Genomic DNA, 14730 nt, shown 5'->3' with positions numbered 1-14730 from the left:
CTGCCTTGTTCCGTTTTGGATCTGGAAAGAGTTTGATAGCGTGCCATTGACCCTAATTTTGGCGTTAGGCGTCGAGTAGAGTGACATAATCACATTGATTATGCTGGGACCGAATCCGAACCTCTCGAGAGTGTGACGCATGAAGGGCCAACTCACCCGGTCAAACGCTTTTTCTGCGTCTGTGGAGACCAGGGCGAGTGGCTGATTATGAATATGTGCATATGTGATCATCTGCAAGAGTATTGTCTCTCGCTTCTCGGGCAGGAATAAACCCTACCTGGTCCGTTGAGACCAGGTTTGGCAAGAGCTTGTTTATTCGGGATGCTATAACTTTGGCCAGAATCTTCACATCTGAGTTTAAGAGAGATATAGGCCTGTAGTTTTCAGGTTTGTCAGGCAGTTTTCCGGGCTTGGGGATCACCGTGATGTAAGCTTCCAGCATGGATCGTGGAAGGTTTGGGGAATCGGATAGCGTGTTAAATAGTTTCGTCAGATTTGGGGCTAAGGCATCTGCATATTTTTTGTAGTACTTAAGTCCAAATCCATCCGGTCCTGGGCTTTTACCGGCGGGAAGGTCTTTGATTGCTTTTTTAATTTCCAATATGGAAATGGGAGCATCGAGTGCCTCTTTGTCCCCCTCTGTGAGCTTGGGGAGGGCCACCCCTTCAAGGTATGCTATGATTTTCTCCTCATCTCGACCTCCTCCCTGGTGTACCTCCTCTTCTCTATGTGTTTAAGGTTGTATAGTGAAGCATAGTATTGTCTAAAGGTATCTGCTATTGAGTCTGCATCTGATTTGATATTACCTTCTTTATCTACTATATGGTGTACATGTGATTTAATTCGCTTGCGAGCCAGTGCCCTAGCGAGTAGCTTTCCTGCCTTGTCTCCCTGTTCGTAATAAAGTTGTCTCAATTTTAGTGCTTGGTTCTGGTATTCTTCCTGCAGGAATTGCATAAGTGTCTTTCTAGCAGTGATAAGTGTTTTGGAGTGTGCCTCGCTTGTTGGCTGTGCTTTGTGTTTTGTTTCGGCATTAGTTACTTGCGTCAGCAGGTTTTGGTAGTGTTCCCTTCTAGCTCTCCTGAGACCCGCTCTCCTTTTGATAAGAAGGCCTCTGATGGTGCACTTATGTGCTTCCCAGACCGTGGTGACTGGCAATTGGTCATCGGTATTGTGACGAAAGTACTCCAGGATAGCGTCACTCAATTCCCTACCAAACAAGGGGTCATCTAGTAGGGTATCTTCTAACCTCCATATATAAGGTGTGACTGGGACGGTGGGCCATAAGATTGCGCACCCCACAGGGGCGTGATCAGACCAAGTGATTTGGTGGATATTACTACTTCTAGTAATTGTTAGCCCTATTGTATCAGTGAAAAGATAGTCTATCCTGGAGTACTTCCTGTGGGGGTGTGAATAGAAGGTGTAGTTCCTGTCTGCGGGGTGGTGTGTTCTCCAAACGTCATACAACCCTAGTTCTGTCAATGAGGCATTAATGTGTTTCAGTATCTTATGGGGGGTGCTGGAGAGGCCGTCGGAAGTGTCCAACAAAGGGACAAGTGATGCATTAAGGTCCCCCCCTACATATAGAATGCCCACTTTAAGTTCTTGTATTTTCCGGATGACTTTTGGCAGAAAGAGATGTTGAGAGTGGTTGGGGCAGTAGATGTTGACTAGAGTGATAGGCCTATGATATAGGAGTCCTGTGACCACAAAATATCTGCCCTCCGGGTCTTTGTATGTCTGTATGACCTGAAATGGTGTGTTTGCGCTGAACAGTATCCCCACCCCGTTCTTTTTTGTGGGGCCTGACGCAAAGATCGCTACAGGGTATCTGTGGGAGCACCACTTAGGTTCGTGACTAACTGAAAAGTGCGTTTCTTGTAATAGTACGATATCCGCACTCATTCTGTGCATATCCCTAAGGAGTATGGAACGCTTATTAGGACTGTTCATCCCCTTAGTGTTTATTGTAACAAGCTCTATAGGGCGTGGTCGGTTCTGGTTTGGTGCCATAGTGTGTGGGGAGAGTTGTCAACTCTCAGAGAGCCTGGAGGGGAGGGGAAGCGGGGTGGGTCAGAAAAGGGGGTGAGTATCTATGGGAGAAAGAAAAGAAGAGGGGGGGGAGGAGGGGGAGGAGGGGGAGAGGGAAAAAAAAAAAAAAAAAAAAAAAGATAGAAAAGAGTGAGTAGAGAAGAAAAATGGAATAGGATATAAGTTGGTGTGGAAAGGGGGTGGCAAGAAAATGTAGGGGAGAGAGAATAAAGAAAGAGAGAAAAAAAAAGAAAGGTGTACTGTGTTAGGCGTCAATTGATAATTAACTGACTCTAACTAAACAGTTACTTCAATAGGTCGGGGGGGTAGTTGTCCCCTCACTTTCGCTATAAACATGAACATTTGTAATCAACTTAGTAAACTAACGTTCTCTAATTATTCATTTCTAAACGGCATAACAAACCATAACTGTAAACAACATGTGTGACATGAACTCAAAACAGTAAGTACAGAAGTATTGAATCACATAACCTGTGCCTTCAGATATCTTATCCATAGGTATATGCCTATACATCCCATACCACTCCCTCCTTAGGCTGCTTCTATGTGTATTGTTACTATCAGTTCCGCCCTCCCAGCCCCCGGCGCCAAATCCGGCGCCGAAGGCCGCGAGGGCGGACCTCTCCTCTCTGTTTTCTATGCTATATAGGGAGGTGTGATTATGAAGGGAGGGTGTGTTAGGTCAAGAGTCTTCTGTCTGTTCCTTGTTTACTGGGTAGATATAATGTAAAGATATGTGTTGCCCGATAGGACGTATCCATGTTATCTAGTACCCTATACAGATGTGAAAACATAACATCAGGTAAACATTAATATCTATGAGTATCTGTGCTACATACGACCTGTAAGTGATCCAGGCAGTGTCAGTTCTGCATCAGCAGGTTACCTATATCTCACTACTAAGAGTCCTTCTAGTCTTTAAATTTTTGTTCACTGTGCCATTGGCCGGCGGTCTCCAGGGGGAGGCCTTCTCGGGGCTCTGCGGTTGTCATCATCAATGTCCTGTGGAGGGGCGATGTGGATGTCCAATGCCTGGGTGAAACCGGGTAGATCTTCTATGGATTTAAGGACATGTGAAGTATTGTTCTTTGTTGCTATCAGACATGTGGGAAAACCCCACCTGTATGGGATTCTATTGTCTCTAAGGACTGCCGTAATGAACCTCAGGTCCCTACGCTTTTGCAGAGTTGTTGGGCAAAGGTCAGAGTATACCTGGATCTCGGATCCTCTGAATTCTATCGGGTGCTGTGCCCTGGCAAGCCTTAGAATATCTTCTTTGTCCTTAAACGATAGTAATTTCATTATGATGTCCCTAGGCGGGGCTCTGCTAGGTGGCTTAGGCCTCAGAGCTCGGTGTGCTCTTTCTATCTGTACTTCTGAGGCAGACTCGTCCTTCTTTAGATGTCTGACGAATTCCTGTATGTAGTTCTGCAGGGCAGGGGGATCGACTGCTTCTGTTACTCCCCTGAGCCGGAGGTTGTTCCTCCGGCTCCTGTTCTCCAGATCTTCCACCCTGTCCATAAGAGCCTGCACAGTGCCGTCTTGGGCCTGCAAGCAATTGTTCTGTTGTTGTAGGTCTGAACTCAGCGTGTCTTGTTTCTCTTCTATTATAGTGACCCGCTGATCTACAGATTCAATATTTCTTTTAAGCTCTCCAAACATAGATTTAAAGTCCATCATAGCCTCTTTAATATCCTCTTTAGAGGATAGGTGTCTTATGTCTTCTTTGGTAAGGTATAGTGAACTGCATGCTTGCCCCTCAGGTTCATGAACCAATGCCATTGTTATCTGTCTCGCTATATTCTGGCTCCCACCTCCAGCTGGTGTTGTAGGTTCAGAAGGGGTGAAATAATTCTCCAAAGCTGAGGATTGCACACTTTTTGGCGGTTTGGCTGACCTTTTGCTTGTCATCTCTTATTGTAGTGTTGTGCTGTTATCTTAGTCTTTAATTGGACCAGAGTCCTGAAGATCTCCTGCTGTTCTGAGTAAAGCAGGTCTCAGTGCGCACTCATTAGATATTGTAGTTTATCTTTTGTGTCAGGTCAAGATGGTCTTGTTTGTAATAGTTCGCTTGTAGTGAGCTCGGGCTTCTAATTTATGCCCTGTGTAGTACTGCAGTCCATCTACCTCAGTCAATACTGGCCCGCGGTTGTATGCAGTTGTCTTGTTAATAGAGCAGTGATATAAATTGCCGCAGCTGAGGTTCTTGTTATAATGTGCCTTGGGTATGTTCAGTATTTAATTGTTCGTTTGGCCCTGCTGTCATATATTACTTACGGAAGGATGTCTTTCCCTCGGTTCAGTTTCTCTTCTGCAGTGTGGAGTTATGATGCGTTCTGGGTCACGTGGGTGAGGCCTAGCGTTGCGGCACTGCGCCGCGGCTGTGTTTGAAAGGTCTTCTAGGTTATGGTCACGAGAGACCACAGCTACGCCGGGGATCGGGCACTCCTGTTCTTGGTATATAGGTGAGCTGTGTGATGGTGTGAGTCTCCCGCTTCACTCCGGGTACCTTAGGCTTCAGTGCGTGCGATGTCCGCCAGAGTGAGGGCTAATTTGCTATTCCGCTTGCTACTGCTTTAGATTTGGGATCCTGCTTGCCTCACCGCCAGATCCGCCGCTATTAGAATTTAATTAAGTCAGCCTGAGAACGTTAATTTTATGCAAAAGTTTAAGGGGACTACAGAGCTCTAAGGGGATGCTGCCATCTTGGATCGCGGCTAGGCTCCGCCCCCAAAACCTGAATTCTTTAATGCTAATTTAGCCAGTTGAAAAGCGGCATCTGTAATGAAAGAATTAGCTAGCTTGAGAGCCCTAATTCTATCCAGAATATCATCTAATGGGGTCTCAACCTGAAGAGCCTCCTCCAGAGCCTCAAACCAAAAAGCAGCTGCAGTAGTTACAGGAACAATACACGCTATAGGTTGGAGAAGAAAACCCTGATGAACGAATATTTTCTTTAGGAGACCCTCTAATTTTTTATCCATAGGATCTTTGAAAGCACAACTGTCCTCAATAGGTATAGTTGTACGCTTAGCCAGGGTAGAAATAGCTCCCTCTACCTTAGGGATCGTCTGCCACGAGTCCCGCATGGTGTCTGATATGGGAAACATTTTCTTAAAAGTAGGAGGGGGAGCAAACGGAATACCTGGTCTATCCCACTCCTTAGTAACAATGCTCGAAATCCTCTTAGGGACCGGAAAAACATCAGTGTAGGCAGGAACCTCTAGAAATCTGTCCATTTTACACAATTTATCTGGAACTACAATAGGGTCACAATCATCCAGAGTCGCTAAAACCTCCCTGAGCAACAAGCAGAGGTGTTCTAGTTTAAATTTAAAAGCTGTCATATCTGAGTCTGTCTGAGGGAACATCTTTCCAGAATCAGAAACCTCTCCCTCAGACAGCAAATCCCTCACCCCCAACTCAGAACATTGTGAGGTTACATCTGATATGGCTAATAAAGCATCAGAGGGCTCAGCATTTGTTCTCACACCAGACCTACTGCTCTTCCCCTGCAACCCAGGCAGCTTAGATAAAACCTCTGTGAGGGTAGTATTTATAACTGCGGCCATATCTTGCAGGGTGAAAGAATTAGACGCACTAGAAGTACTTGGCGTCACTTGTGCGGGCGTTAATGGTTGTGACACTTGGGGAGAATTAGATGGCATAACCGGATTCACTTCTGACTGAGAATCATCCTGCGACATACTTTTAGTAGCTAAAATATGTTTTGACCTTTCAGTGCATGAGGGACACATTCTAAGTGGGGGTTCCACAATGGCTTCTAAACATATTGAACAATGACTTTCCTCAATGTCAGACATGTTGAACAGGCCTGAAAGCTTGAAAACACTTTAATTTAGTGAAAAAAAACAGCAATCTTAAAAAAACGGTACTGCACCTTTAAGAGAAAAAAAGCATATACGTTCTGCAAAACTGCTTTAAAATACACCAAACTTTTCAAATTTTTGATAGCAGACTCAATTCGTGTAGTTAAGTTTGCCCCACAAGAAAATAAAAAATGTAACCCTTTATTGTGCAAACCGGATTGAAATAAGGCCTAAATCCGGAAAAAAACACCCCAGCACCTTGCCACAGCCCTGCTGTGGCGCCTACCTGCCCTCAGGGATTGTAAATATGGGGTTAAAGCTTCGATTTGGCCCAAAACATCCACAAGAGCCCTCAGGAGTTGGAGCTTGCTGCTTGCTGAGTGAAAACAACTGCGCATCTGAGGCACGAAAATAGGCCCCGCCCATCTCACGCAATGTCTTTACAGCCTCAAAGAACCGCACCAGAGCGGTTTTAAACTAGCCATGTGGGTTCTGAGACCCAAAAAATAAGCCAAGTGTACCCTCAATAAAGTTGCCAAAAAAAAAACATTATTGCCCACAAAACGTTAGCAGCACTCCCAGTTCATAAAACGTTTGCCCCCAAACATTCAAAAACCAGTGTCAACCATTTTTTAATTAGCCCCTTATGCAAGCTTAGTAATGCCCTTCTAAAGCTCTTAGGATTACTGCTTACCCTTACCCTCATGGGGATACTGTCAGCCTTTCTGAAATACCCAGTCTCTCCAGAAAATATGACTGAACATACCTCACTGCTATATAGCATGAAAACATTCCTCACACTGAAGTTTCCTGTACCCCTCAGCTTCTGTGGGAACTGCACTGGATCTTAGTGACAAATGCTAAGATCATCATCCTCCAGGCAGAAGTCTTCATCCATCTGCTGCCTGAGAGTAAATAGTACACACCGGTACCATTTAAAACAAAAAACTCTTGCTTGAAGAAATTAAAAACTAATATTTTATCACCTCTTTCACTTTACCCTTCCTAGTACTTAGAGTAGGCAAAGAGAATGACTGGGGGGTGGAGCTAAGGGAGGAGCTATAAAGAGAACTCTGCTGTGGTGCTCTTTGCCACTTCCTGTTAGCAGGAGGATAATATCCCACAAGTAAAGGATGAATCCGTGGAATCTTCGTACCTTATAGAAGAAATACCATAAGGATAAAGAAACACCACAACAATACAATTGTAGCTCCCGCAGTATTGTGATGAACATATATTATACCTCAACTCTTTGCATATGTATGTCTCCTATGCAGAATTTAAACAAAGATATTTTCAGGTACATTTAACGAGTATTTAACACAGTACACAGAATATGATTATCTCTGGCAAGCATTAAATGGCCATGTGGTTGAAGGACTTTATAACGTATGAGGAGTACTCAGTGAAATAAGTGTTGCAGTGTACAGGGAGTGCAGAATTATTAGGCAAATTAGTATTTTGACCACATCATCCTCTTTATGCATGTTGTCTTACTCCAAGCTGTATAGGCTCGAAAGCCTACTACCAATTAAGCATATTAGGTGATGTGCATCTCTGTAATGAGAAGGGGTGTGGTCTAATGACATCAACACCCTATATCAGGTGTGCATAATTATTAGGCAACTTCCTTTCCTTTGGCAAAATGGGTCAAAAGAAGGACTTGACAGGCTCAGAAAAGTCAAAAATAGTGAGATATCTTGCAGAGGGATGCAGCACTCTTAAAATTGCAAAGCTTCTGAAGCGTGATCATCGAACAATCAAGCGTTTCATTCAAAATAGTCAACAGGGTCGCAAGAAGCGTGTGGAAAAACCAAGGCGCAAAATAACTGCCTATGAACTGAGAAAAGTCAAGCGTGCAGCTGCCAAGATGCCACTTGCCACCAGTTTGGCCATATTTCAGAGCTGCAACATCACTGGAGTGCCCAAAAGCACAAGGTGTGCAATACTCAGAGACATGGCCAAGGTAAGAAAGGCTGAAAGACGACCACCACTGAACAAGACACACAAGCTGAAACGTCAAGACTGGGCCAAGAAATATCTCAAGACTGATTTTTCTAAGGTTTTATGGACTGATGAAATGAGAGTGAGTCTTGATGGGCCAGATGGATGGGCCCGTGGCTGGATTGGTAAAGGGCAGAGAGCTCCAGTCCGACTCAGACGCCAACAAGGTGGAGGTGGAGTACTGGTTTGGGCTGGTATCATCAAAGATGCTTGTGGGGCCTTTTCGGGTTGACGATGGAGTCAAGCTCAACTCCCAGTCCTACTGCCAGTTTCTGGAAGACACCTTCTTCAAGCAGTGGTACAGGAAGAAGTCTGCATCCTTCAAGAAAAACATGATTTTCATGCAGGACAATGCTCCATCACACGCGTCCAAGTACTCCACAGCGTGGCTGGCAAGAAAGGGTATAAAAGAAGAAAATCTAATGACATGGCCTCCTTGTTCATCTGATCTGAACCCCATTGAGAACCTGTGGTCCATCATCAAATGTGAGATTTACAAGGAGGGAAAACAGTACACCTCTCTGAACAGTGTCTGGGAGGCTGTGGTTGCTGCTGCACGCAATGTTGATGGTGAACAGATCAAAACACTGACAGAATCCATGGATGGCAGGCTTTTGAGTGTCCTTGCAAAGAAAGGTGGCTATATTGGTCACTGATTTGTTTTTGTTTTGTTTTTGAATGTCAGAAATGTATATTTGTGAATGTTGAGATGTTATATTGGTTTCACTGGTAAAAATAAATAATTGAAATGGGTATATATTTGTTTTTTGTTAAGTTGCCTAATAATTATGCACAGTAATAGTCACCTGCACACACAGATATCCCCCTAAAATAGCTAAAACTAAAAACAAACTAAAAACTACTTCCAAAAATATTCAGCTTTGATATTAATGAGTTTTTTGGGTTCATTGAGAACATGGTTGTTGTTCAATAATAAAATTAATCCTCAAAAATACAACTTGCCTAATAATTCTGCACTCCCTGTATATATAATAACCACACCCAGGGTGAACAACTCAATAGGGTTTTCAGAGGTTGCTGAAAATGTTTTCAGGTAAAAACCTCACTATCAGCGAATTGTTCCTGCTGACAAAAGTTGATGCAATACTTTACAGATCCACAACAAGCTGGATAGGGTGCCCTGAGAGTGAATGCCTTCATATGCCAAGAGATACTGTACTCAGGAATCAACTGCTCAGTCAATATTAAAGCATCACTGAAAGTTGAAAATGTGTCTTGCTGAGTCAGTAGAATGTGTTGCAGGATAAGGTTCAACAGTTCCAACAGCACTGTATGAGTGTCCTCAGTCCCTCATCCCCATACTATAATAAAGGCAATGTGCCCTCCAGGAACAGTGTGTCCAAATACACCCTAAATGTCTCAGAATTCAATGGTCCACTATAAGATGTGTCCCTCTAAAATTAATTTGTGTGAGGGTGGGTAATTAATCAGTTACTTTACCAAGGCTCTGGGCTCACTCTGAATCTCCGGGCAATCTTGGACAGTCCTCAAATCTCATGGGAAGGAGAACTGTGCCGTCAAGATGGCGCTGCTGTGTTTGCACCTTTGTTTCCCTGTATGTGGGGATCAAACAGCTACTCCTCCATCCTCCACCCAAATGGCAATCAACAGCATTATTGTCCCAACTGTGGCAACCTTACCAGGCGTCTGAGCCTCGCTCCCACTGTCCTGTCTTTGCTGCCGACTGGAGCTTCCCCGGTCTGATGATTGCAGCTACTTGCTCTGACGAGCCAATACAGCGTATTGGGGGTCCAAGCCGAAGTCCTGATAGTGCCAGGGGAGATGTAGATGGTGCGTGGTATTACTGCGGTGTAATCACCAGTCGATGTCACCAGCTTCTAGGAGTCAGTGAAAGTGTGTTGCTTTTGGTGCACTACAGAGAGGCCAATATGGCCGTGATAGGAATACAAGGGACTGCACTCCCCACTTGTTCTGTGCTATTTGCCCTCCGGTGGGTGAGAGATGAAGTTCTCTAGCTTCGTTAAGATCAGGACATTTTCAATGACCAATATGCTTTGGGCAGTAGATATCCTTTAAGTTCCACTATTGGAACAAAGAGCCGCACAGAGCTCCAAAGTTGAGCTGCTTGCTTGTTGCCCGTCCACCGGAAATCCCATCTTACATCTTTTTAGCTAAAAGAGAAGTTTAGACACAACACACGTGCACACTCCACTGTAGCTTGTGTGCCTCAGACACAACACACGTGCACACTGATCTATAAACCAGCTCCCTCAGCCACAACAACATGTGCACACTCCCCTGTAGCATGTGTGCCTCAGAGACAACACACGTGCACACTGATCTATAAACCTGGTCCCTTAGACACAACAACACGTGCAGATTACCTTGTCTGATGAGGTCTCTGGTCTCCTCATCTTTTGCTCCCAGCTGTTGTCTTCCAAATATATCTTCTGTTATGACAAATGTCACTATATCAGTGTTATCTTCACCTGTACAAATAAAGCAGATTGTTTTTATATCACATGATCTAGTTTTTATAACTTTTGGAAATATAAAAAAAAAATGGTTTTATGATAGAGACAGACAATAGCACCAGATAGACACACAGGTATTTTTTCTTCTTATTCTTGAATTATTTTACATATTTTAAGCTAAAAGGTAGGTTTGGACATAACACTCACCTGAAACCTGCCTCAAATTAAACATACGTGTGCACTTACCTATAACCTGTGTGCCTCACACACATCATAGATGCATTGTAACCTGTAGTTCACACCCCTCACACACATAATACGTGCGCACTTGCCTGTAACTCACAACCTCATACATCCAAACTTACCTGTAACTTGCACCCCTCACACACATATGTGCACACTCACCTGTAACTCACATCATATGTTTACATTCACCTGTAATTCACATCCCTCACAAACATAATATGTGCACACTCACCTGTAACTCACACACATACGTGCACACTTACCTGTAACGCTTTACCCTCATACATGAACACTTACCTGTAACTCACACCCCTCACAAACATCATATGTGCACATTTACCTGTAACACACAACCTCAAACATGCAAACTTACCTGTAACTCGCACTCCTCACACACACATTATACATGCACACTTACCTGTAACTCACACACATCATACATGCACACTCACCTGTAAATTACACTCCTCACAAACATCATACGTGCACACTCACCTGTAACACACAACCTCAAACATGCAAACTTACTTGTAACTTACACCCCTCACACACATTATACGTGCACACTTATCTGTAACTCACACACATCATACATTCACACTTACCTGTAAATTACACTCCTTACAAACATCATACGTGCACACTCACCTGTAACTCACACCCCTCATACACATCATACATGCACACTCACCTGTAACACACACCCCTCACACATGCACACTTGAAAAACACAAGTTATGCTTACCAGATAATTTCCTTTCCTTCTGTAAAGGGAGAGTCCACAGCTGCATTCCTTACTTGTGGGAAATACTGAACCTGGCCACAAGAAGGCGGCAAAGACACCACAGCCAAAGGCTTAAATACCTCCCCCACTCCCGTTATCCCCCAGTCAGTCTGCCGAGGGAACAAGGAACAGTAGGAGAAATATCAGGACAAAAAAGGTGCCAGAAGAATAAACTAAAATTTAGGGCCGCCCATCAGAGAATACGGGCGGGAGCTGTGCTCTCCCTTTACAGAAGAAAAGGAAACTATCTGGTAAGCATAATTTATGGTTTCCTTCTTAATACAGGGAGAGTCCACAGCTGCATTCCTTACTTATGGGAAATTATACGCAAGCTCCAGAGGACACTGAATGCTAATGGAGGGTAAAAAGAGAGGCGGCCCTTAAACTGAGGGCACCACAGCCTGCAAAACCTTTCTCCCGAATGAGCTGTAATCCTCTGAGGAGGCTTGTGTCCCGCTGTCTTGTATGCCAAGCGGATGATGGTCCTCAACCAAAAAGATAAAGAAGTTAAAAAGAGGCCTTTGACCCTTATGCTTCCCAGAATAGATGACAAACAAAGAGGGAGTTTGTCGAAATTCTATCTTCAGGCTACAAAGGAATTTAAAGGCACGAAGGACATCCAGATTATGTAGTAAACGTTCCTTAGAAGAAGGCTTAGGACATAAGGAAGGAACCACAATTTCCTGTTTGATATTACGATATGACACAACCTTAGGAAGAAATCCAAACTTTGTTCGTAGAACAGCCTTATCGGCATGGAAAACCAGATAAGGAGGATCGCATTGCAGGGCAGCAATCTCAGAGACTATGCGCGCAGAAGCAAAAGCAAGTAGAAAAAGAACCTTCCAAGATAACTTAATATCAACCTCATACATAGGCTCAAACGGAGCCTGTTGCAAAACTTTAAGAACAAGATTTAAACTCCAAGGAGGAGCCGTAGATCTAAACACCAGCCTGATTCTAGTCAGAGCCTAAACAAAGGACTGTATATCCGGAAGCTCAGCGATAAACAAGGCTGAAATCTGTCCCTTCAAGGAACTAGCAGACAGGCCCTTGTCCAGTCCATCCTGGAGAAAAGAAAGAATCCTGGCAACCTTTGTGCCAGGACAAACCACGCTCTTCACACCAGAATAAGTAGGTCCTCCACACCTTATGATCGATGCGACGAGTAACCGGCTTACGAGCTTGAATGAGAGTATCAATAACACTCTCTGAAAACCCTCTCTTGGCTAAGACTAAGCGTTCAATCTCCACGCAGTCAGCCTCAGAGAATCTAGATTTTGATGGAGGAAAGGTCCTTGTTCCAGCAGATCCCTGTGACAAGGTAACCTCCACGGAGGAGAAGATGACATCCTCACCAGATCTGCGAACCATATCCTTCACGGCCACAACAGAGGAATCAGGATCACCGACGCCTGCTCCTGTCTGATTCACGCCACTACCCGAGGGAGGAGTGGTATTGGTGGGAATAGATAAAACATAATTTATGCTTACCTGATAAATTCCTTTCTTCTGTTGTGTGATCAGTCCACGGGTCATCATTACTTCTGGGATATAACTCCTCCCCAACAGGAAATGCAAGAGGATTCACCCAGCAGAGCTGCATATAGCTCCTCCCCTCTACGTCAGTCCCAGTCATTCGACCAAGAATCAACGAGAAAGGAGTAACCAAGGGTGAAGTGGTGACTGGAGTATAATTTAAAAGATATTTACCTGCCTTAAAACAGGGCTGGCCGTGGACTGATCACACAACAGAAGAAAGGAATTTATCAGGTAAGCATAAATTATGTTTTCTTCTGTTATGTGTGATCAGTCCACGGGTCATCATTACTTCTGGGATACCAATACCAAAGCAAAAGTACACGGATGACGGGAGGGATAGGCAGGCTCATTATACAGAAGGAACCACTGCCTGAAGAACCTTTCTCCCAAAAATAGCCTCCGAAGAAGCAAAAGTGTCAAATTTGTAAAATTTGGAAAAAGTATGAAGCGAAGACCAAGTTGCAGCCTTGCAAATCTGTTCAACAGAGGCCTCATTCTTAAAGGCCCAAGTGGAAGCCACAGCTCTAGTGGAGTGAGCTGTAATTCTTTCAGGAGGCTGCTGTCCAGCAGTCTCATAGGCTAAACGTATTATGCTACAAAGCCAAAAAGAGAGAGAGGTAGCAGAAGCTTTTTGACCTCTCCTCTGTCCAGAATAAACGACAAACAGGGAAGAAGTTTGGCGAAAATCTTTAGTTGCCTGCAAGTAGAACTTGAGGGCACGAACTACATCCAGATTGTGTAGAAGACGTTCCTTCTTTGAAGAAGGATTTGGACACAAGGATGGAACAACAATCTCTTGATTGATATTCCTGTTAGTGACTACCTTAGGTAAGAACCCAGGTTTAGTACGCAGAACTACCTTGTCTGAGTGAAAAATCAGATAAGGAGAATCACAATGTAAGGCTGATAACTCAGAGACTCTTCGAGCCGAGGAAATAGCCATTAAAAACAGAACTTTCCAAGATAACAATTTTATATCAATGGAATGAAGGGGTTCAAACGGAACACCCTGTAAAACGTTAAGAATTAAGTTTAAACTCCATGGCGGAGCAACAGCTTTAAACACAGGCTTGATCCTAGCTAAAGCCTGACAAAAGGCCTGGACGTCTGGATTTTCTGACAGACGCCTGTGTAACAAGATGGACAGAGCTGAAATCTGTCCCTTTAATGAACTAGCTGATAGACCCTTTTCTAAACCTTCTTGTAGAAAGGACAATATCCTAGCGATCCTAACCTTACTCCAGGAGTAACCTTTGGATTCGCACCAGTATAGGTATTTACGCCATATTTTATGGTAAATCCTTCTGGTAACAGGCTTCCTAGCCTGTATCAGGGTATCAATCACCGACTCAGAAAAACCACGTTTTGATAAAATCAAGCGTTCAATTTCCAAGCAGTCAGCTTCAGAGAAGTTAGATTTTGATGTTTGAATGGACCCTGTATCAGAAGGTCCTGTCTTAGAGGTAGAGACCAAGGCGGACAGGATGACATGTCCACTAGATCTGCATACCAAGTCCTGCGTGGCCATGCAGGCGCTATTAGAATCACTGATGCTCTCTCCTGTTTGATTTTGGCAATCAATCGAGGAAGCAGCGGGAAGGGTGGAAACACATAAGCCATCCCGAAGTTCCAAGGTGCTGTCAAAGCATCTATCAGAACCGCTCCCGGATCCCTGGATCTGGACCCGTAGAGAGGAAGTTTGGCGTTCTGGCGAGACGCCATGAGATCTATCTCTGGTTTGCCCCAACGTCGAAGTATTTGGGCAAAGACCTCCGGATGAAGTTCCCACTCCCCCGGATGAAAAGTCTGGCGA

The 14730-nt window shown here is 44.2% G+C and overlaps 1 protein-coding gene across 1 annotated transcript in view; it reads right to left on the bottom strand.

The window, feature by feature from the left end:
• Positions 1–14730, bottom strand: part of LOC128657389 (zinc finger protein OZF-like) — a 160698-nt gene that overhangs the window by 59790 nt on the left and 86178 nt on the right. The window contains exon 5 of the mRNA XM_053711721.1: positions 10256–10360. Coding sequence (XP_053567696.1) covers positions 10256–10360 — 105 coding nt within the window. The remainder of the gene's footprint in view (positions 1–10255; positions 10361–14730) is intronic.

The sequence above is a fragment of the Bombina bombina genome, chromosome 4 (assembly GCF_027579735.1).
Source record: "Bombina bombina isolate aBomBom1 chromosome 4, aBomBom1.pri, whole genome shotgun sequence".
In the NCBI taxonomy this organism is placed as follows: domain Eukaryota; kingdom Metazoa; phylum Chordata; class Amphibia; order Anura; family Bombinatoridae; genus Bombina; species Bombina bombina.
The sequence above is the reverse complement of the archived record's forward strand: the minus strand, read 5'-3'. Positions and strand labels throughout refer to the sequence as shown.